This window comes from Toxotes jaculatrix, chromosome 8, assembly GCF_017976425.1.
Source record: "Toxotes jaculatrix isolate fToxJac2 chromosome 8, fToxJac2.pri, whole genome shotgun sequence".
NCBI lineage: Eukaryota > Metazoa > Chordata > Actinopteri > Toxotidae > Toxotes > Toxotes jaculatrix.
Genome location: NC_054401.1, coordinates 9,332,766 through 9,356,292, shown reverse-complemented (window position 1 = coordinate 9,356,292; position 23,527 = coordinate 9,332,766). Strand labels below are relative to the sequence as shown.

Here is a 23,527-nt window from a genome sequence, read left to right as displayed (position 1 = left end):
TTGTTTAAAGTTAAATGGTGTGTCAGGTTTCATTCAAAGATTCCTCTTTGAATGGCAGCTGGTTAGTGCTATTGTATGTGTGTCTGAAGATATTTGTATTGTAGATGTTTAAAACCAGTAACACATCTTATGGAAAGGCCAGACGCCCCACCCAAAACATCACACCCTAAGACTCTTCATTCCAGAGTCACAGTCTGTGCAAACTGTATGCAGGACGTGTGTACTGATAACATTTATTCTTATTCATATGAATAAGCAAAGATAATATAAACTAGGTTCATGTTGGTTATTGCAAATGATTTTCTTTGCTTGCTTGATGTCTCTGCAAAGGAATCCTGATACCACTCTTGACAGAAGCCCAGGGGGTACATTTGGCTCATGTTTGCCATAACTCTTACGCAACGTGAATGCAGCCTGGCTGTATTCCACCTCTTCTAGATGTCAAAAAGAGTGCTAGTTATTTTTCTGTTCACTCTTACACATGCACGGGACTAGGTTATGGGACTACATGCCAATTGCTGTTTTTGCTTCATAACGATTTTGTAAAGAACAGTGAGTGCCAACATCATGTCTCAACAGGCATGTTTCTCATATTAAGGAAGGCAGTGTGTTTTGTCTGGGAAGTTAGATTTCAAGAATCACTGCACACTGGGTGAGACAATGACCCGTGACTCTGACACCGTCAGGATAAGGCTTTAATGAGGATTTCATGAGCAGACATTGTTAATGTCAGAGCTCAGCTGCTCACATTTTACCTGGAGTTTCAAGTGAGAGTTTCTATTTGATTTGGATGCATTTCAAAGAAACTGTCTGGACAACAGAAGTGTGCTAATGAAGTGACAAACCTTGTATGGAGACCATTGTTTGGGAATGCAGACCTACAGGTAATTGGCAGCTTTAAATGGGTGTGGGCTTGGCTTGTGTACCTAACAGCAATGGGAGTTAAAGGTGTAACCATAGAGAGTATAAGAGGGAGGGGTGAATTGGAGGTACAGCCAGAGGGAGAGTCAAAGAGGGTGGAACTGACAGAGGGGGCGAGGTTGTCAGGGAAAGGGAAATGAAGGAGTAAGCAAGATTGTGCCTGCAACACAGATTCACTCTCTCACAGTACAGCTGACATTAAGAGAAGACAGACATGGTTGGAGACAAACTGGAGGAGAGAGCAAGGAGCGAGTGAGAAAAACAACAAGGAATCAGCAGCCAGCCTTGGCCACCTTATCTTTTCCATCTATATACGGAAACCACTGGATAATTTATAAGCCTCTCCCTCTCGCTCTGTGTTAGTAGTGTGTGTGTGTGTCAGAGAGAGAGAGAGAGAGAGGGGGGATTTGCTGAGCTCACCACCACCATGCTGTGTCCTGCTGCTGTCAGTGCAGCTGCTGCGGCTGTCTGGCTGCTGGCAGTGCTGGGCCCAGGCCTGTCTCTTCCAGCTGAGGACAACTCAGAGCCAGGCTTCACCCACTGCAGTCACTGCTTCTACAGACAGACGCCTCCTCAGGGAGACTCTGCAGGGTCGCTGCTGCGCCCACTCTGCCACAGACTGCCCAGGGGACGGGAGTTTGCCACTCTGTCCAAACCAACCTGTGACACAGCTGTCTACTCTGCCTTCCATCTCAGCCACGGATGGACAGAGGAAGAGGAGGGGGAAGAGCTTGTGGTAAGGGCACGTTAATCATGTTGTTTAAAGTGATACTACCTGTTTTTGAATAATGGAATTTTAGGAATGAAGTACAGATTAAAAATCACAGATTGCTGCTCCAGCATGCAAACAGTAAACCAACGATTTAAAGTAACTAAGTACATTTACTCAAGTACAGTACTTATATAGTTTATAGTATAGTTTTGAGGAACTTGTGCCTGAGTATTTTCATTTTATATTACTTAATACTTATACTCCACTACATTTAAATGATAGATATAATGACTTGCTACTTTTTAGATTAAGATACTGTGTTTACAATTTAAAAGCTAAAAATTAAGATGCATTGTTAAAGAGTAAACCAATGCATTCCAGCCTGTTTGGATTGTGGCCCTTTTACAAAAATGCAGCATCTGGTTGGGGCCTGTGATGACTATGATTTGTTAGCTGTTCAGCCGATGAGCTGAGCTCCCCTCTAAATTTCTCAGATGGTTTAGATTCTAACTGTTCAAAGCTCTTTTTTTTTCGCAAAAATTAAGGAAAGGTCCAAAAATAATCTAGTAGTAGTAGTAGTATTTTGAATGCAGGACTTTTAGTGCTTTTGCTTCAGTAAAAGCTCTGAATACGTCATCTATCACTGTACTAAACATTGCAAATAGTCTGGTCATTTACTGCAAGATAAGAGCATTTGGAAGTCACCAAATCTGGATTTCTGTTCAGGAAATGACCTTTGTCAAACTTAAACCTTTCAAATCCTTGCATAATTATCTATAATTAATCAACAGTATAAATTAACACTCAAACAGGAACAATACATTTTTTCCACATATCCTATTTTTTATGCTACATAGATTCATTTAACACAACGACCAAAACACTTTTAATCACACATTTAATCTGATTGAGCATTTGAAAATGATCAATTAGATTAAATGTATGGTTTCATATTTGAAAATACTAGCTAAAATATCTGTGAGGCAATACAGTGGATTACAACTGTTGTACAGCTGCATAGATATTAATGTGCTCACACTTTAACAACTGGTTGTGATTATTTTTTTCCTCTAGACAGAGGTGGAAGATAACATTAAAGTAGCAGTACCATCTCTCCTCGGAGGAGGCAGGAATCCATCTCATCCTGTCTCGCCCACAGACTCCCCTCTTCAAGACTGGGATTCAACAGTCACAACACTAGTTCAGTCAAGCATCAGTCCCCACTGCAGCACTTTAGGGGGTGATCTGTACATCCTGACTGGGGCGGGAGGTCTCAGGGCTGCTGAAGATGGAGACGAGGAATGTCAGATGAAGCCGCTGTGGTCCGCAGTGTGCTGCGCTGTCCCAGGGGGGAAGGGTGGCTTCAGCGTGGGGCTAATCAGAGAGACAGGAGAAGGGGAGAGACAAGTGAGCATGAGGGAGCTGGAGGAGATGCTGGGAGTGGCAGAAATGTTCTCTGAAGGCTGTGGAGGGGCAGATTCAGAGACCGTTGGGGTGGTGGTAGGTCTTCACAGTGAAGGGCACCCTGGAAATATAGAAAAGAGGGATGCACATACAGACACTGAAGACACCGAAGGCGAGACAACCCTTGATGCTCAGGCTGAGAAAACGGATGAAGCCAGGAAACAGGAAACTTCAGCAGATGCAGGGAAATCAGGAAGCAGCAGTGAAAAGCGGGGTGATGTGAGGCGTTCAGGAGCTGTCACATCAGAGTCCTCTGAGTCCTCAGCTGACTATGAGACTGTGGATGAACAAGAGACAGACACAAATTCCAGCAGCATTCTGGTCTACATCCTTTCCACTACCATGTCCATTCTTAAAGCTCCACTGCACCCTGTGGTCTCCAGAGTCATACAGTTACCTGGACAGGTGATACAATTTACTGAACTTTTCTGACATTTGCTATTTTTAAACTTGAAGGAGTACTCCAAACTAATTTAGTATTACACTTCCACAAGGTTGAGAGATTCACACGAAACAGATAAAAAAAAAAAAACAAAGACAAAATTGGCCTGGATGTCTCTGCTGTACCCCAGTTTTTAACACAGGGTGGCTGCTATAAATGAAAAATAAACTTGTGTTCTCCAAGTCCAAGCTAAGGTAACGCTGATGGTATCCTTGGGGGTTGTTTTGTCAGAATGTAAATGCTCCTCCAGAGCCTCAGGAGACGTTGTACAGGTGTTTTAACATGCTGCACAGCATTACTCATATTGTGTAAAATGGAACTTCAATGAATAATTTGGAAAGTAATTGGCTACAGTATGAGTAAAAATAACAGGGGAAATGTAAAAAGTTTACAAAAGGCAAGAGGAACCATAATTCAAACAGAAATGCAACAACAACAAAAGGACTTAGCAGCAAAAACATTACTAATCATTTGTTTCTTCATTTGAGTCTTTTTTTCATTAACAAGGGAATATCTTTCCAAGAGTTCATTACAGAAAACACTGAGATGTTAGTTTAGTGCTGTCAGTTTGAAGAGAAATAATTAACTTTTTAACACAGGTTCAGAGTCATCGAATAAATCTCCTCATTCCAGTCTGTGGGAGGAGCAGACAGGAATGAGGTGTGGTCAGTTCACTACATTCCCTCAGGTCTTTCTGTCATTCCATTATTCACACCTTTATACATCTCACTAAAAAGTGACACTTGTTTTATCTCGATTCAGGTGACGTATGTTCTTCAGGAAGACATTGGAGTCCTCTCTGCCCTGCCTGGAGATACCTTCTCCCTGTTCCACCTCTTGACCTCTGACCTCTTGTCTTGGATGGGCTTAGCTGCAGAAATGCTGCTTGGTGTCGGGGAAACCTGTTTCTTCAGCGTCTACTACTGCACCTCGGCCATTCTGGGAGCCCTGATGAACAGCTGTCACACTGGGGTTACTGGCATGGGGACCCTGGCCGGTGACACAGTGGGGGTATTTGGTGATGCGTTGGATAATGCTTGGTGGGTGACCACGTTCTTTGGAGGGCGGCTGTGGGAGCAAAGTGAGGGTTATGTAGAAACAATGGTGTCCGAGATGGGGGGTCAGGCCAAAGCTGTAGGTGGAGGGGTGGGGAAACTGGTGTGCAGAAGTGGAAATGGAGTAGGTAATGTGTTCAGGCTGGGAGGGGGTTTAATAATGGGGATGGTGGATTTGCTCACTGGTACGGTGAGAGAGGCATTTGGGCAGGAATCAGAATGAAGGAGGGAAGGACCAGACTTGAGATGGGGCCATTAGTAACAAACTTTTCCAAATGTTTGCTCCAGTTTTCTCCAGTTTTGGTTGGTAAATTTCTTCAGCAGAGAGTGTGAAAATAAGGAAAAACTTTGAGAAGCTGATGTCATTTTATATGCCTTAGCTGTTGTAGAATGATTGCCACATGTGACCATCACATTTCTTATAATGTAGGTCTTACACTTCACCGTGGAAAGCTGGCTGTTCAAATAATCTGCTGTATTTGCGAGCTGACCCAACTGTGATTTAAATAACACTGTGCACACTGTTATTTTGGATGTAATTGTTCAGGACTACTCTTGTATGATACTTGTGTACATTTGAATAAAAGAGAATGCTGGCTTGCCACTGTAACATACACCACTTCCTTCTTTGTTTATTTTTGTCTTTGATATGATCAAATAGTGGAATGGATTTACTGTGTATATTTACACAATTACTCTACTTTAGTATGATTTTGAGTCACTTTTACTTAAGTGCTTTCATTTCACGGTATGTTAGTTCATACTTATACTCCACAACATTTCAGAGGGGAAAGCTGCATTCCTTTCTGCACTACATTTATTTGGTGACTGATACATGTTGCTGTAGATGAGACAACCCATCACTATAGTCAAAACCAGCTCCACCTCAATGATCCATAATACAATGTTATTAATAATCCAACAATATTATAAATATGACTCTATAAAACGTGCCATTCTGCATAATGAAAACTTTAACTTTGAATAAATTTTCATGCATTTTCTTAAATTTTGATGACACAAAAATAAGAGAACTGTTTATTTTTTCCACATGTTGTTGTTGTTGTCGTCGACGACGTGTTTATTATTCTTAAAAATAAAACATTTGATAGACTTCCGCTTGGAGGCGGAAGCAGCGGATGAAACCCGGAACACGTTTCTGGCTTCGTTGCATCAGACAGCAGAGAGGCGGTGAGGACTCATGTGGGTCTGCTGTGTATGCTAAGTTAAGCTGACGTCTCTGTCCGTTTCATTCAAAGGTACAGAGAACTTACTGTACACATTTTCTATAACAAGCCGTGGGGTTTTTTTAAACGGTAAATTCAGAACAAGTTTAAAACAGAGACTTTGTGCGTAAAGACGCGTACAGCTCGCCGTGTAGTTGCAAAACTCGAGTTTCAGTTTGTCTCGTTAGCTAAAGCTAAGCTAGCCTGTTTGGCATGAGTTCCCGTTAGCGTTTGACAGGTGGCAGAGAGCAGCTTTGCAGAAAGAATAAAACAATTTGCCAACTAGCTTACATAGCTGCCGGGTTTGAAATGATGTAGGCCAGTGTAAGACGTTAAAAATGTCTTTTTAGTACGTTTAAACCAGTTTGCTGACACATACTGCAACCGTAGTTAACGTTACCTTAAATGCCATCGAGTATGGAGTGTTAAACTAACATGACCGGCTTAATAGCCTTCCGGACATACTTGTTTTGCAGCGCTGACAGCGAAGAGAAAATAAAATGTGCACAAGTCAGAGCCAGTTCACAGTGTATAACATTTCTTTTTCACAACCAGAGATGGCCACTCTCTACGTGTCCCCTCACCCTGATGACTTCAGGAGTCTCCTTGCTCTCATAGCTGCAGAGTTTTGTCCGTCCTCCCGCCCTCGGACCATCACTGAGGACCCTCCTGTGTCTCTGAATGCCTGCTCCAGACCAACCCTGGTGCTGGGCGCCGGGGAAGGTGACTCCGTCCTGAGCAGAGCCAGTGCTGTGGCCTGGTACCTGGCCTTTCAGGGGAAGAGGGCTGGTGTAGATACGAAAGAGCAGAGCCAGGTGTGGCAGTGGCTGAGCTTTGCTGACAATGAACTCACTCCTGTGTCCTGTGCTGTGGTCTTCCCGCTGATGGGGGTGATGGGAGTGGATAAGAAGGTGAGGGGAGTACCCAAATGCTTACTTAGACATTTGTGTGATTTCTTTTCTTTTCTTGTGAGATGACTGTTGTACTTGTTGCGTGTTCTCAGATCCAGCAGAGCTCTCGTGCAGAGTTGCTGCGTGTTTTAAAGGTTCTCAATCAAGCGCTGGAACCAAGAACCTTCCTGGTGGGTGAGAGCATCACCCTGGCCGACATGGCTGTAGCTACATCTGTTCTTCTACCTTTCAAATATGTAAGTATGTTGTGCAACACTTTGTTGTCGTACAGGTTTTCCCACGTAGTTGCTGATTATCTCCAAACAAATCACAGATCCGCCAATCACATTTTGATCATGTCTTTGTAATTTTTTTTATTTTTTTAGGCACTTGAGCCGTCAGACAGGAAGGTCTTGACCAACGTCACCAGATGGTTCACAACCTGCATTAATCAGCCACAGTTTCTAAAGGTGCTGGGGAAGATCACTCTGTGTGAGAAAATGGTGCCTGTTACACCGAAGACAAATACTGCTACAGACGCTAAAGCTGCTAATGGAAGTCCTGCTGCTGACTCTGCCGGCTCCACTGCTAATGGTAAGGAAGCTCTGTGCCACAGTTCATGAATGTTTCTTTTTTTGTGATAACAGTATTCTGATTTTCTGAGATTTTTCCTACCTCAGGTCCTCCAAAGACAGAAGCCCAGCTAAAGAAGGAAGCTAAGAAGAGAGAAAAGCTGGAAAAGTTCCAACAGAAGAAGGAAATGGAGGCAAAGAAAAAGACACAGCCACCGACAGAGGTATAGTTACTCAGCTTGCCGAAACAGAAGTTTTTGTCAGGCACAAGTGCAAGATAAATACAGACAGATATTAGCCACATGGATTTTTACATTGGTTACTGGATAGTAGGGCAAACATATTTTGTTTTTTTTTTTTTGCAGAAAAAGGCCAAGCCTGAGAAGAAGGAGTTGGGAGTGATCACATACAACGTACCAACTCCTGCTGGGGAGAAAAAAGGTGATTAATGATAATGGGAAGCTGTTATGGTCACTTGCTGTTGTGCAGTTGATTGCTCGAAGAGATTTCTTACAGACTATCAAAGGCTAAAGCGAGAAGCATAATGTTAACTATGCACACGGGGGGGGGGGGGGAGTCTGAAACAGCTTTCTCATTAAAGTGAGTGAAAACAAGGTCTCAGACTTTTAGATCCCAGTGTATATTTATACTAAAAGTATATGCTAGAAAACTTGATTCCTGGCTACATTTTATTGTCCAGAAAGGGCTCACCACCTAGTACATGGTTTGGATTATTGTCAGTTTTGGTAACTTTTTTACTTTTTATTCCTTCAAGTATTGCAGCTTTACCCCTTCATCGCAGTTATATCAGATTTGTTTTTCCACTCTGTGTTGGTGAGGATGATTATATATAATGTGAAAAAGTGACATCATTGCACACCCTTTGTAAAATGTATAGATAGAATTTTATCATGATTGGCTTCAGGTCCATATGTAAAACCTTCCTCTTTCTCTATTAGATGTCGTTAGTCCCCTTCCAGACTCCTACAGTCCTCAGTATGTGGAGGCTGCCTGGTATCCATGGTGGGAGAAGCAGGGATTCTTCAAGCCTGAGTATGGGGTAAGAAAGTCCTTCCCCTCACACTGTGATAGCACAATGTCACATTTTTAATTGATAATAACATGTTTTTTTCTCTCTCTCACTCTCATTACATTCTGCAGAGGAAGAGTATTAGTGAGCCAAACCCTCATGGCATCTTCATGATGTGCATTCCTCCACCTAATGTGACTGGATCACTTCACCTGGGTCACGCGCTCACCAACGCCATTCAGGACTGTTTGACCAGATGGTAACCGCAGTTGGACTGTCCATAGTGGTCTGGAAATTCCTAGTCATACATTTAACAAGACTCTTGCGTTCATACTTGTTGGTCTGCTTTCTTCCAGGCACAGAATGCGAGGAGAGACCACCCTGTGGAACCCGGGCTGTGACCACGCTGGCATTGCCACCCAGGTGGTGGTGGAAAAGAAGCTGATGAGAGAGAGGGGCATGAGCCGCCATGACCTGGGCAGGGAAAACTTCATCCAGGAAGTCTGGAAGTGGAAGAATGAGTGAGTTGAGGAAGACGTGAAAGATCTGAAAGTGCAGGAAATACTGGAATAAAAGCACAACAAAAACATAGCGGTTTTGCCTTTTTAGGAAGGGAGATCGTATCTACCACCAGCTGAAGAAACTTGGCTCCTCTCTGGACTGGGACAGAGCCTGCTTTACCATGGACCCTGTGAGTTTGCTGAAATCCCTCAACTCATTTGAACAGAATTTTGAAGGAATATTCCTCTTATGTCTGTGCGCTTTTCTCTCTCCAGAAACTTTCCTATGCCGTCCAAGAGGCCTTCATCCGCATGCATGAGGAGGGAGTGATCTACAGGAGCAAGAGGCTGGTCAACTGGTCCTGCACACTAAACTCTGCCATCTCTGACATAGAGGCAAGTTACCATTTATTTAAGCCTTTTGGTTAGATATCAAGCAGTGTGTCTTTTTAGAGTAAGATGATGATGATCTTAATGATTTAGGGCATTTCCTCGACAATAAAAAGTCACAAAAATGAATCGGTTTGTTTATCCCAATTTTATTTTAAGGCTTTACACTCTGTGCATGGGTTGTGAATGGTGGTCATAATGTTTTGGCTCATCGGTGCATGTATATGACTAAGTAGCCCACTGATTACATAGGGCTGGGTTTCAGAACACCTTGAATACCTACAGAATTGGGTCTATTGCAGTATTGAAAACTAAGTACTCTACTTTAACTGTACTGTATTTTATCTGGGATTTTTTTGTGTTAAGACAAAATTAAAAACATGCATTTAACAAGTCTTGCGTACGACATAACCTGCACCGTGGTCCAGCTCGGAGCACCTGTTGTATGTTATTATTTTTGTCTGACTCTAGACTGCATGAAGTCATATCAAGACAAAAAGCCACCCAAAATTTTTGTTTTGTTGAAAAAAAAAAGTAAATCAGAAAATGAAGGTGCTAAAAAAAGTATCATTTTAGTATTCACAGTAAATTATATCAAATGTACTGAACCGCATGCAGCCCTACTTTGTTAACCCTGTCATTAGGCTGTAACACATTCTGCCAGTGCTGGCCATGTTGTACTTTCTTGATTAAATCTTGTGGTCGGTTTGCAGGTGGATAAGAAGGAGCTCACTGGCAGGACTCTGCTGCCTGTGCCTGGTTACAAAGAGAAAGTGGAGTTTGGGGTCTTAGTGTCTTTTGCCTACAAGGTGGATGGATCAGGTACGTGAGCTCATGGAGAAAAATATTTGAACAAAGAGACCTTGTGCCGTGTAAGTAATACTTTGTTTCTATTCCTTAGATGAGGAGGTGGTTGTGGCCACGACCCGTATCGAGACTATGCTGGGAGACACTGCTGTAGCTGTCCACCCTAATGACGCCAGGTATCACCATCTGAAGGGAAAAATGGTGCTGCATCCCTTCTGTGACCGCAAGATGCCGATCGTCTTCGATGACTTTGTGGACATGAGCTTTGGAACAGGTAGGGACTGTTACAGGAAAAGACAGTCTGGCTGTTGGTCTGCAATGTGCTGTGAATAAGTAATTGTAACAAGTCGTTAAACCAGGCTGCATTTTCTCATTATGGCTCCTGTCTTTTTTTTTTTCCTCCTCTGTACCTCTCTTGTCCCTCTGCACCATTTTCTGTTCAGGTGCTGTCAAAATCACCCCAGCCCATGACCATAATGACTATGAGGTTGGAGAGAGACACAATCTGGCCTTCATCAACATCTTGGATGAGAATGGCCTGCTCATTAACGTGCCTCCTCCCTTCTTGGTATAGTGTCTCATTATCGTCCTTCCCCCTGCAGTGTGTGCATTTCCACTGTGACACTAAAAGTCAGACCTCTCTGTGACACTAAAAGTCAGCCCTCTTCATAGTTTTCTCGGTGCAGCAGTTTTATTTCTTTACTTTTCACTTTTAACTATTCTTTCTGTCCCCCAGGGCATGAAGCGTTTTGAGGCCAGGAAGGCAGTGCTGCAGGCTCTCAAGGACAGAGGCCAGTTTAAAGAGATCAAAGACAACCCTATGGTGGTTCCAGTCTGCAGGTAAAGTTGAGTTCATGTGTACGTAAGTGAAACACAAGTCATTTGTGTTTTAGGTTTATTCATCCTGTTCAGGATAATCTTTTAAGCTGCACTCTGTATCTACCCCATCAGTCGTTCTAAGGACATTGTGGAGCCGCTGCTGAAGCCGCAGTGGTATGTGAACTGCACAGATATGGGGAAGGAGGCAGCTGACGCCGTCAGAGAGGGACGCCTCAAAATCATCCCTGATCACCACCTCAAGACATGGTTCAACTGGATGGACAACATCAGGTAATTATTATAAAATGTCAGAGAATGGTGAAGAATATCCATCATAATTTCTCAGAACTAAAGGATATGTCTTTAAAAAGCTTATTTTGTACAACTAACGATCCAAAACCCAAAGTTATTGAGTTTACTGTCACATAAATCAAAGAAAAGCTGCAGATCCTCAAAGAATGTTTTGCAGTTTTGCTAGAAATTGCCAGTTCTGTTGGTCGGACTAACCAAGATAATTGACTAATTGTTTCAGTTGTAGACAGTAGATTGCTATGAATTGTGTGTGTAGTGAGACCTTTTTCAAATTTTATCCATCCTTCCTCTCAGGGACTGGTGTATCTCTCGGCAGCTGTGGTGGGGTCACCGCATCCCTGCTTACTTCATCACTGTCAACGATCCCTCTGTGAAACCAGGAGAGGTAAGATGACTTATGTCATTATTGTCAGCATCTGAAGGTTTTCAGATGACATAAAATCTAAGTGACATTATGCTGGATTTTTTTGTTTCCTTTATTTATTTCCCTTTTTGCTTTTTTTTTTCCCTCTAGGATGTCGACGGTCATTACTGGGTGAGTGGGAGATCCGAGGAGGAGGCCAGAGAGAAGGCAGCAAAACGCTTCAATGTGTCTGCAGACAAAATTACCCTCAGACAGGGTAAGATTGAACAGTTTTTAATTCATCAGTCTCATTACCACAATTATTGTAAAGTTTATCTAATCGGTTCATGTTATGCCGCTGCACATATTCACCTAAGTTAATCAATTCTACTCCATATTCATACAGATTAAATAACTTTTGTTCCTGTGTTTCAGATGAGGATGTTCTGGACACTTGGTTCTCATCTGGCATTTTCCCCCTCTCCATCTTTGGATGGCCCAATGAGGTAAAAGACTGAGGTCAACCAACTATCTACTGATGCAAATGGCACTTATCTGCAGAAGATATCATGGATAACTTGTGTGAATATAAAGTATGACTTTTAGAAACTGTTCCTCAGTGGATTTATGTGATACATTTTGGTGTATGCGGTCCTCTTTAGACCCAGGACTTGAATGTTTTCTACCCTGGCACCTTGCTGGAGACGGGCCATGACATCCTGTTTTTCTGGGTTGCTCGCATGGTGATGATGGGCCTCAAACTGACCGGCAAGCTGCCTTTCAAAGAGGTGAGACCAATCAAAACCGCCAAAACTACGATATAGCACAACAGGACATGATAATTATCCAGACATGACTGAGTAATGATGTGGTTTTTTTTTTCCCTACAGGTTTATCTGCATGCAGTGGTGAGGGATGCTCACGGAAGGAAGATGAGCAAATCTCTGGGCAACGTCATTGACCCCCTGGACGTCATTACAGGAATCTCCCTTGAGGTAACGCCTAATCACAGTTTGATGCATGTTCAGATACACACACACAGAGTCTTCCTTGTCTCCCATTTGGGTTGTCTTTTACATGGTCACCACACTCTCATTGCTCCCTGGAGGCCCGTATTCTTATGTAAGCTTTATTAAGCACCTTTTTCTGCTTCCAACAAGCTTTTATTGAGGCCATCAATCTCTTCACCAGCTGGGGGGAAATTGCTCAGCCAGACGAAGCAGAACTGTCCTCTAGAGGGCACTGAAGGACTTGTAGTAAACTGCACTTTACCCTTAATGTTTTCCCATAAACGTCCCTTCTTGTCTGTGCAATTAAGACATCAAGAAGCAGCCGAAAGGGGCTTTTTGTTCCCAAGATGAGAAAGGAAAATTGTTGAACACATTGTTTTACTTTTCAATGGTGGCATCCCTCATTATTCTCTCTACCCCCTAGGGTCTTCATGCCCAGTTGATGGACAGCAACTTGGATCCTTTGGAGGCGGAGAAGGCAAAGCAGGGCCAGAAGTCAGACTACCCAAATGGCATCCCAGAGTGTGGCACAGATGCTCTCCGGTTTGCCTTGTGTGCCTACACTAGCCAAGGTGAACTCATTTGTCTTTTCCGTGTTTACTTTTCTCTCTTTTTGTGCCTCCATTGGCCAACAGCCTGTATCTCAACCCTGAATTCATAAAATGTATCAAAACACTGGGGAAAAAAACAGCATAGCCGGTTAGTTGTTAGAAAAGCATTTAATTTTGAATATATGCTGAAATGATCATTTATTCCTGTTTGTGTCTCCCAGGTAGGGATATCAACCTGGATGTCAACCGCATCCTGGGTTACCGTCACTTCTGCAACAAACTGTGGAACGCTGTCAAGTTTGCCATGAAGACTCTGGGAGACAATTTTGTGCCATCGGAGAAAGCCCAGGTGAGACCAGCTGAAAAGATGAAGGACACGGAAACAGAGACTGCTTCATACTTGATTAAACTCATTCTCTGACATACGTACCAAATTTTGACCAAGTAAATGCTTGGTAAAACTAGTGGTGTAGTTTGCTCATATGATGCCCTGCTTTGTATTCATAGACTTAAACATTGACATTTGGGAGGGACCCAGTCTGGGAGTCATGTAAACTGAATCTAAACATTTCTTCTCTCTCATGGTCATGGTTGCGATCATCCCAGCTGTGTGGAGAGGAGAGTGTGTCAGACAGGTGGATTCTGTCTAGACTGAGCGCAGCGGTTGGTTTCTGTGATGCTGGCTTCAAGGCCTACGACTTCCCAGGCATCACCACCGCCATCTACAACTTCTGGCTGTATGAGCTCTGTGATGTCTACCTGGTAAGAAACTTTAAGACCACTGTGATGCCCTGGTCCATTTATCTGAAACAGATTATGTGAAAATGCTTTGCTTTGCAGTTTTGCAGAGGACTATGGTGTCTTTACACGGGCCATAACAAATTCCACTTCTTGTTCCTCCTCTTGTTCTCCAGGAAAGTGTGAAACCAGTGTTCAGTAAAGCAGAGGAAGACAGCGCCAGCCAGAGACAGGCCCTGGTGTGCAGACAGACCCTTTACACCTGTCTAGAGGTCGGTCTGCGTCTCCTGTCTCCCCTGATGCCCTTTGTCACTGAGGAGCTCTACCAGAGGCTACCACGTAGACGAACTCAGAGCGATCCCCCCAGCATCACTGTCACAACCTACCCTGACACAGAGGAGGTGAGTTAGGGAAAAGGAAAAAGGTGTTGTGTTAAAACTCACTTATGTACAATTAATTTATAGTAGCAGGTCAAAACATCATTTGTTTTAAACAGTAGTGTCTGAAGTTCATTTCTGGTGATGTTTTCCTTCTGTCTTTGTGAGCAACAAGTTTTATATCATTCATTGTAGTTCTGCTGGCAAAGTGAGGAAGTCGACCGTGACATGGAGTTTGTAATGACTGTGGTCAAGACGATCCGGTCACTCAGGGCTGACTACAACCTGACCAAGACTCGAGCTGACTGTAAGATGGCACGCACTAACAAAATTATAGAAGTTACTCTAAATAAATTTCGTTTCAAGGCCAGATATACATCATCTTAATTAGAAAGGGAAAGTCCAGTATGTGTCTTTTGTGGGTCTTAGTCTCATGTTATATTTTTGTACATTATTACCATGGTCCATTTTAACATTTTACTCACCACCTCTTTTGTTGGAAACGTTTTGAAAATTTTTTGAAACACTGTAGATGAATATAATCAGTCCGAACTACTCACTCTAGAGTAGTTAAAATTGTCTCCACCTCAGTAAGCTACAACAGTGAAATACTATTTACACAGTCATGCATAAGAACTAGTTAGTAGTAAAACTTCTATTTATTTTGATGATATTACTTGTTTATATCTACTTAAGTACGGTTTGAATGCAGAACTTTTAGTTGTAAGAGTTATAAGAGTATTTTTTACATTGTAGTGTTGCTACTTCTACTTATTTGCCTGCATACTTCCTCCGCCAATGAATGTTAAGGCCAGAATAATGAGAATAACACGAAGGTTGACAAATGATAGACTTATCCTTTATGGCATTTCATGTGAATGTTCATAAAAAATTATGTTTCTGTTCTGTTCACTCTAGTGGTCTCAACAGAATAATCAGTGTGTATTGAATCCTTAATGTGTGTTGTCATTAAGGTATTTTTATGCTGCCTAACCTTCAGTTTGCACCTGTCTCTTTCAGGCTACCTCCAGTGCATAGACTCTGCGACTGTGTCCCTGGTGCAGAAGTACAGTCTGCAGATTCAGACCTTGTCGTATTCTCAGGCCATCATTCCTCTGACAGCCAACCAGCCTGTCCCAGAAGGCTGTGCTGTTGCTATCGCCTCTGACAGATGTACTGTCAACCTTTTGCTCAAGGTGAGGGCCAGTAATCTGCTCAATTGTGTTTTGTCCCTCCCATCCCTGATGTGCACACACATTAGTCTTGGTTTTATTTTAGCTTCCTTGGGCACGAATTGGGGTGACTTTTACCATATATCACTTGTTTTTAGTGTTGCACATAAGTCAGATTTTCTTGATAGTTACATAACTACCAGAAAAGTCTAAGAATATGAATGCACATCACCTTCTTAGTAATTAAGGGAGGTACTGTATATATAAATACTGTATGCTAGGAATACCATTAAACTAGGTCTGCTCCACTTCAGTTTTGTGTTTTTTCTGTCACTAAGCTGAAATAACAAGATTATAATTTTCAGTTGTTGTCGGTGACTTCACCCTTTGCTCAAACAGGGTCTCATTGATGTGGAGAAGGAAATAGCCAAGCTGATGACAAAGAAGGGTGACTTGGAGAAACAGATGGAGAAACTGAGAGAGAAGATGGCAAAGAATGACTACAAGGAGAAGGTGCCAGTGAAGGTGCAGGAGCAGGATGCCGAGAAGGTGGGAAAAATAAATTGACTCACAGGGTTTCTCTGGGTGTAAGACATGCGAATTCTTGGTAAATAATGACTTCCTTTTCTCCTCAGCTGCGACAGAGCCAAACTGAACTTGAGAAAGTGAAAGAAGCCATGGACAGCTTTGGAAAAATGATGTAACTTTCCCCTTAGCATTATGTAAATCAGGATTTATTTCCACTTTTTTCAAGTCGGCGTGTTCATTTTCTTTTTTCAAGTTGATCATAGTAGGGAGGGAATTCAATAAATTCTTATGACAGACAATTGTCTTCAGCAGTGTATTGTTCTGAAGCAATTTATTAATCTAAGTTTCTTGTATATCTGTGCAATTGTTGAACCCTTGTATCAAGTAATGAACAAATGAATTCAGTCCCTTATGTCAAACATTTTATTCAGCATATTTAATAGAACATCTAAGAGCATCGTTTCAGAATACAGCTTTCTTCAGAGTGATAGTGGCCACGGAAAAGAAAAAAAAAAACCTGAAAAGCATCATCACTTTGGCTGCATTTTTAAAGATTTAATCATTATTATTTATATTAATTAAATTGTAGTAATGTACTTCTACTTACAAGTGTCTCTTTACAAATACAGCCAAATGGGGAACAATGGAAGGAGTGAGTGATGGCTTGTTCATTTTACTTAAAATGCATCCTTTTTTTTCCTTTTAAAAGAGACAAACACTGAAAAGTATGACTAAACATTAACCTTAAAAGAAAAAGATATAACATATTTTACATGTTTTTGGCTGGTGGAGGGTGATAGTAAACCAAATCTTTCCAGATGCCACAGCAGCAGCATTATGCATGACAACACATCTGTCTTGGGGGGGGGGGATCTGGAACAAAATCACAGTAATACATTCACACCATGCCAGGAACACGCTCTGACCATAGGCCATCCAAATCCTCTGCTGCTCATTTCCTCTCATCCATCCATCCTCCTCTTTCTTTACAATCTCCAGGGTGAGTGGAACTCGGAGGCGGGGAGAGGAGTGCAGTGTGTTGTTTCAAAGTTTCGCATGTACTTCCGTGCCTTGGAGAGAGAAAAGACAGCGGGGATGGAGGAGGAATGGAGAATGAGAGGTGTGGGAGGGCAATGAACAAAAAGTGCAGAACTTGATTATATTAGGTTTGGTCTGTCTGGCTCAGTGCCTTACAAATCTCTCCCATCTCTTAAGGGTTTACACGGGGGGTGAATAAAGCCTAATTCAGAAGGCATTACCAGGGGAGGAAAAGCATAGCATTAGCTGTAATTGATGGCACTCCTCTTGTTTGATGTTAAATGACTTCAATAAGCCGAGCGTGGTGAAATATATTACACCAGTCAACCTGAGAGCACAGGTGAGCTGGTTACTATGGCGACCAGAAAAGTGTTCCTCAGTGGTAATGATGTCTGTGAGTTGCTGTAATGTGTTTTTTTTTTTTTTTTGGGGGGGGGGGGGCAGTGTTGCAAGAGAAGGAGGGAGGATAAGCCAAAACCTTAAGCAAGAAAATGGGGTTTATTGGAGAAAAAGGAAATTAGACTTTGTATGGGTGAAGGGAAGAACCAGAATACGTAAAAACCTAATTTGGAAAAATGAGATAAAGACAACAGGTGGCTGCCCTTTAAACCAGACAGGAAAAACAACCGTACATACTGAGATCGAGTGCATGGTTAACAATAGATCATTTCCTTACCAAGAAAAGAGCCAGCTGCCGTCTTCCCTCTAGAGTCATATCCTCACCTGGTAACATTAAGAGCGTGTCAAACCATATACAAGTACTGTGAGGTGATACATGTCGCTATGAGGGTAGGGCTGTGTGCAGTTTTATTTGCCTAGTAAATGTGAAAGGAGCCGAGGCTTACCGACGCTCCATGGAAACATAACATCTCTGTCAGCTTGATACGACTGCAGCACAGACACACACCAGTCATCGTCCACTTCATAACCACTGTACACAGATGCTGCAGGGCAGAGAGTGGGCTGGCATTACACATAGCCGTTATCAAAACAACTACACAGGTTTTGAAGCTCAAGAGATACACTTTTTTCCATATTTTATCTATCAGATTTTAATTCTACTTCACATAAACTTGACAAAAGATTGTGCAGTTAAAATCCCAGCAGTTCAACACAGTTAAATGGCAGTATGAGCACATAGGCTCACTAACCTTCTTCTAAGTGATTGGATGCTCCCAGCCATTGTCTGACGACTCTGATCCCTTCGTCTGTCATTATTTTGGGATACCTGAGCAGGAAAACGACATCACCACTTGTGAACGTCTCACTCAACAAGTTCAAGCAAACTGAATGTATGCAGAAGTGAGGATAGTGAGCTTAGATATTGATGGAGACTGACCTGAACTGTAGCAGTTTGAGCAGGAGGTCGTTGCCTCTGTTGGACATGATGTCCTCTGGACCCCTGTAATACAGTATACATGTTAATGTTAATGAGATTTCTCCCTTCTTGCCCAACAGAATGGGGGTTTATAGGATTCCATTTGTGGCGCACAGAAAAGTGAAAAATTACATTTAACTTTTTTTCATAACAGTGTCTTACTGGACACAAAGCTCATAGACCCTACTGTGAACTGTATATACTGAGAGACGATTTTAAGATGGACTGTGGGGACTTACGTTGTGGTGATGATCTCATCTCTGGTTCTCCTGATAAGCAGGACTGGTCCCTGGTATCTGGCAGAAGAGAGGAGTTGTGTTAATCATCAGCCACACCACTCTGAGCTATGCCAACCAAAAAAGAAAGAATTCTAGTTTCGCTTTTACACATGAACATACTGCGTAATGTTCAGTGTCATAGACTTTGACTTTTGTGACTGGCTTGTCCCACTTACTTGAGAAGTTGCTCTGCGTTGTTGAGGTTCATGTACTGCCTAACTGTGTGCTGTACCAATGGTCCTGAGGGAGAACAGAGATATTTCAGTTGTTTAAATAAAGCGACCTGTTCCAAAAAAAAACAAAAAAAAAAACATGACCTTTAACTACTAGGACTCACTCCAGCTGTCGGGCATGACCTTTAGGGCCAGAGGCAGGAGGTCATCGAAGGAAGCATCCAACACTAATGATTGGATCTCTGGGTATGACATCACTGCCCAGCTGGCTGAGAAAGGAAATGAAGAATAATGATAAGCAGAATCTAAGTAACATGATTTACATTTATAGCATGAAAATGTGCCAGTCGTGAGTTGTTCTTGTGTACCTGTGAACCCTCCTATGGACCAGGCGTATACGACTATGTCGCTGAGCTTGAAGCCCAGTTTATGTATTGCAAATTGGATCACTACATCCATGGCATTGGCCTCATTCTGGGGGAACGGCACACCCTGAGAGAAAGATCCAGATATTTAAAAAAACAAAAACAAAACAATATTCATGCGTTATTAAAATAATAGCAACAGTTAAGAAAGAAAGAATCTTTTATTCCACCCCACTGATACTGTCAACCGTGGGAGTGTCCTTGCACTCTTGTGCAATACTGCCAAACTGAAACCAGAATTTCAATATACTGTTGTTTTCCACTGGTTGTTTTCCACTAGTTTGTTCGAACTAAATGACGCACAGGTATATACACTGTAGGCTGATGCTGGATTAGCTTTATACATTACATAGTTTAAAATTTGATAACTCTGCTTACCGTACTGCCTCCAAAGCCAGGGTGGTTCCAGCCCAGTACAGAGTAGCCACCTGGAATGCAAATTAACAAAACAAATTAATTCAATTATAACAATGTCAAAGTAATGAAAGTTCTGTACTATTTTACCAAAAAATGTAATTGCATTATAAAATATCTTGAGTCTTAGTCGAGAATTTCTCACCCTCCAGTGGAGTGTTCATGCAGCCCACCTCATAGAAGCCTGCGTTCCCCTCACAGCAGATGACCTGTGGCATAATTCATACATTTCAAGAACAATCTGTAATGCGAGTGATGTGATAGGGGCTTTGTTGGACTGTGGAACAAGCCCAAGTCACAAAAACAACAAATCATTGCTGACATTTACCAGAGTCTGGCCGTTCTGTCCCCCGTCTCTCCTTCGATCCACAAACATTGTGTCAATCTCATTACCATCACAGGCCACAAGCTTGTTCCTTTGGCCATCAAACTGGGACAAAATGGATGGAAATTGACAAAGAGTGATGATCGGTATAGTACAGACAGAAAGAGAGGGAGTGTGCATGTTTGGTTTTTTTTTACCTCTTCAATTAACCTAGCCTGGCCTTGCTGGAGCATGGGCTTCATGGCTTTCTGCAGTAAACCCACAGAGCCAGGGTACAGCATCCTCCTCCCAAATGAGTGAGCAATGAGAAAACTGGAGAGGAAGAAAATAGAAATGATGACAGTGTAGCAGCACTGAACAAATACTTTGTATTTTCCTGGAAAATGAGACTGAATAAGAAGCAAACCTAATATGGAGCACAATACGGCTGTATACCGTATCTATCCCCTTACTGTGATACTATTAACAAATCTGCAGTGTCGTCCTGCAGTCACGCAGAGCCTACATTTTTGGCTCATGCTGCATAAACTGAATTTACCTGATGATGTGGCATGGTAGAGTACGCACAGAGTTGAGCACACTGTCTGCTGCTCCTCTTAATCTGGGCTCTGGCTTCAGCAGAGAAACACCAGCCTTGGACAGTTTCCTGTCACACAGAGTCAAAGGTTTACAGTCAAACAGATGAGCCACAGAGTATTTGACATTCGGTGGATTTATTCAGCGTACTTCACAGTGAATCGAATGCGTGTATTTATATTGAACTGGTGCGGTTGGGAATAGAATTGAAGTGAACACATGGCCATTTCAAATGTCAATGAATATTAGAGCAAAAACTTACGGATTGCTGACTTCTGCCCAGCTGAAATCTGAAGGCCAGTGCAAGAAGTCAAAGTCATAACATCTCAGTTTTTTCTGTATGGAAAAGCACAGAAAGAAAGTAGTTGTATCTTGAGTTATGTTCTGATTTTTTTTACTATATATACTTACATATATACATTTGTAATTATTCATTTGTCTCCTTGAAATATTGTAGTAGTAATACAAAGAGCAAGTACAGTCTTAAGGCTGAGTATGTTGCAGTGATCTCACCTTGTTTGCTGGTGTGTGATTCTTCTTGGTTTCTTCAAGAATGGAGATAAATTGAACATACTCAGAGTTCTTCCATCTTCCCCACCCTGGGGGAGAAGTTGAAAGAGGAAATGGGGAGGAAGCAAAGACAGAGAGATATAAGTGGAATGCACAAGACACAAAAATATTTTGCTGCAAAGCCTCAGGGGTGTGTTTAGTATGCTTTGTGGTTGCAGACCTTGTGCAACTGTCTCAGTATTAATGGAATCTTACTGGCATGCACAGGCATAGGCACACCATATGTTGTGATATCTAAAGATGAATGAGTTGAATTAGTCATAGACTGTCAGTCATTTGAAATCTGTTGCCTCACCTCTTAGACAGGCCACTCCTAGAAGACACACCAGCATGGTTCCCACATACTGACTCACTGGAACCAACTTACTACTGCAGATGTAACCTAAAAATAGACAAAGCAATAGTGACAGCAACATCCACATAACCCCCTCCAATCTCCTTGCTAGTTTTGAACTTCATTAACCAGCGCCAACACAAAGATTTACAGTCTGACAACTACCCCATAACTATGAGCATAGATCGATATCAGAAGCTCGAGCAATTAATTTCTATTGATGTGCAGTCTTACTGAATGATACACTTGATAAACTCTCTATTAATCTCACTTGTAGGACATCAGTAATTCGCAAGAACAACTCCCAGTAGTAGTTTGTCTTCCATAGAGAGAGAAATGTCATTCCAAAAAAAAACCAAGTCTTTCTAAGAAAGACTTGTGCTGAAACACTTTAAGCTTATGTTGTAAGAGAAAAAAGCACATATACCATGAGAAAAAAAATGGCTTCGGTATGTGAGTGCTTTTTTTTCCGATTTGCTATTCTCCCTAAGCCTGGATGTTTACATGGGAGTAATACTGGGTCGATAACATGATAAAATGATCACACTATTACTGTGTGTGTGCAGTCAGCCATGTGGGAAAGTCAGTAAATGATAATACTGAATACTGACAATACTGAACTACCACCTAGCCCTTGCTCTTTTTGTACAACCAAGTACAACCAGACTTGTACAACCAAGTCTGTCACAAGTTAGGTTTCAATTAACAGTTACTTTAATCAACACAACACACAAAACAAGTGTTGAGCAAAAAATTTAAACTGAGCCGTTTCAGCTGTAATCATAACAGCAATCAACAATGTCGAAGTGATATGTCTCTCAAACATAATTCATACACCCTACCTTTCCTGTACAGATAACAGAGGAGAAGAGGAGAGCTGTAGTAGGACAGAGACCACAGTACTGAAGCCTGGGGGGAGAAAACACACACACACACACACACACACACACACATTACTTGACAGTACTTTATTATTTCTGTCCAAATTGTCAGTCATACTGGGATACTGACCCAGCCGAGGATGTTGTCAGTGTGTTTCTCCAGAGTCCTGGGTTGGTAGTTCCATCCCTGGAAACACATTAATGCCAGGATTGAACAGGGCCACAGAGAAAGTGTTCCTATCAAGAGCACTGCTGCTAACGTTAGCTTAGCTTGCAGCACTAAATGTAGTCATTGAATAGAGACAGAGGGACAGATATTCCAACTACACACCCAGTGTTAGAGATAACTAACAATATGTGTGTTCTTATTTTTCGTTGTTTGTATAGGTTTTGTCTTTTCTTTCTCCGTCCTGGCAAAGTTTCTTCTCACCTGGTTTCCGACTAGCGCTAGCACAACCAGGTTAATGTAATCGAAGAACAGTTTACGAAGATACAGTTCGGCTGGCTGTTACATGACGGTGAAAAATATAAAGGAACTGCGCATGGAAAGACAAGAGTATTGATCTGCGTCTGTATTTTCATTCATTTACCCGCTGTCACCGCGCCTGTGACAGCAGGGTTTCAATAACAAACACCTGACACTTCCGGGCCGGAGCCGCAGCCGCTTCGTTGCTATGACATTAAATTCCACTTAGTTTTCGCACTCGGGTACGATTAAACAACTACAAAGCATTCTATATATTCCTACCCGTCTTCCGCCTCGGGCTTCGTTTCGAGACTGGTCCGGTGAGCGGTGGATTCGTTGCAGATGAGGCCCTAAAACACAGCGAAGCCACAACCAGCCAGCCATTCTTCCACTAAGACGACTACGGAAGCCTGTACTGAGCAGAAGTCTCACAAACGAAAGCGCTTAGAAATTTATTGTAACCAGCGACATTACAGGCAAAAGTGTTTGCTTACAAATACGTAATAACAGTGGTGTAAACTGATGTTCGGTTTAACCTGTACTGTACTTAAATACAATATTGAAGTACTTGTGCTTTGACGTTTCTGCAACTTCTACTCCATTATACTGGGAAATACTGACCATATAATTCACTTAATCTTTGTAAACCCTTAAGTTACTTGTTGTATATTAAGATTTTTACACGTCCTTAATGTTGTATTTTGTTTAAAAAAAAAACAAAAAACAGACAAAATCTATCAGGGCTGCAGGATATATATACCAGTTTGTTTTCAATGTCAATTAAATTGTTTGCAATATTTTCCAAAATGT

General features: G+C 42.0%; 3 protein-coding genes across 3 annotated transcripts; 2 read left to right on the top strand and 1 right to left on the bottom strand.

Annotated features, from left to right (window-relative positions):
• The first annotated feature begins 1,052 nt into the window (after window positions 1–1,052).
• Window positions 1,053–5,202, top strand: LOC121185796. The gene is made up of 3 exons (XM_041044225.1): window positions 1,053–1,657; window positions 2,708–3,502; window positions 4,302–5,202. Exons 1-3 carry the CDS (start codon window positions 1,349–1,351, stop codon window positions 4,815–4,817), a joined length of 1,620 nt encoding a protein of 539 aa, XP_040900159.1. The 5' UTR covers window positions 1,053–1,348; the 3' UTR covers window positions 4,818–5,202.
• A 549-nt stretch (window positions 5,203–5,751) lies between these two features.
• Window positions 5,752–16,158, top strand: vars1 (valyl-tRNA synthetase 1). The gene is made up of 29 exons (XM_041044154.1): window positions 5,752–5,853; window positions 6,376–6,731; window positions 6,824–6,967; window positions 7,097–7,304; window positions 7,391–7,506; window positions 7,648–7,723; window positions 8,242–8,342; window positions 8,444–8,571; window positions 8,669–8,833; window positions 8,922–9,003; window positions 9,089–9,208; window positions 9,916–10,024; window positions 10,104–10,283; window positions 10,453–10,577; window positions 10,746–10,849; window positions 10,961–11,119; window positions 11,435–11,525; window positions 11,655–11,760; window positions 11,919–11,989; window positions 12,146–12,271; window positions 12,374–12,478; window positions 12,918–13,065; window positions 13,266–13,393; window positions 13,651–13,806; window positions 13,959–14,183; window positions 14,355–14,466; window positions 15,180–15,355; window positions 15,731–15,880; window positions 15,967–16,158. The coding sequence occupies exons 2-29, from the start codon at window positions 6,378–6,380 to the stop codon at window positions 16,033–16,035; spliced, it is 3,834 nt and encodes a 1,277-aa protein (XP_040900088.1). The 5' UTR covers window positions 5,752–5,853; window positions 6,376–6,377; the 3' UTR covers window positions 16,036–16,158.
• A 133-nt stretch (window positions 16,159–16,291) lies between these two features.
• On the bottom strand, window positions 16,292–23,134 carry abhd16a (abhydrolase domain containing 16A, phospholipase). The gene is made up of 20 exons (XM_041044276.1): window positions 23,000–23,134; window positions 22,382–22,438; window positions 22,213–22,279; window positions 21,332–21,418; window positions 20,980–21,065; window positions 20,729–20,802; window positions 20,429–20,536; window positions 20,088–20,202; window positions 19,894–19,995; window positions 19,711–19,774; window positions 19,530–19,579; window positions 19,095–19,218; window positions 18,891–18,995; window positions 18,730–18,793; window positions 18,515–18,571; window positions 18,237–18,299; window positions 18,049–18,125; window positions 17,743–17,841; window positions 17,574–17,620; window positions 16,292–16,929 (listed from the first exon to the last, which is right to left on the bottom strand). The coding sequence occupies exons 1-20, from the start codon at window positions 23,099–23,101 to the stop codon at window positions 16,846–16,848; spliced, it is 1,632 nt and encodes a 543-aa protein (XP_040900210.1). The 5' UTR covers window positions 23,102–23,134; the 3' UTR covers window positions 16,292–16,845.
• Window positions 23,135–23,527: the final 393 nt, after the last annotated feature.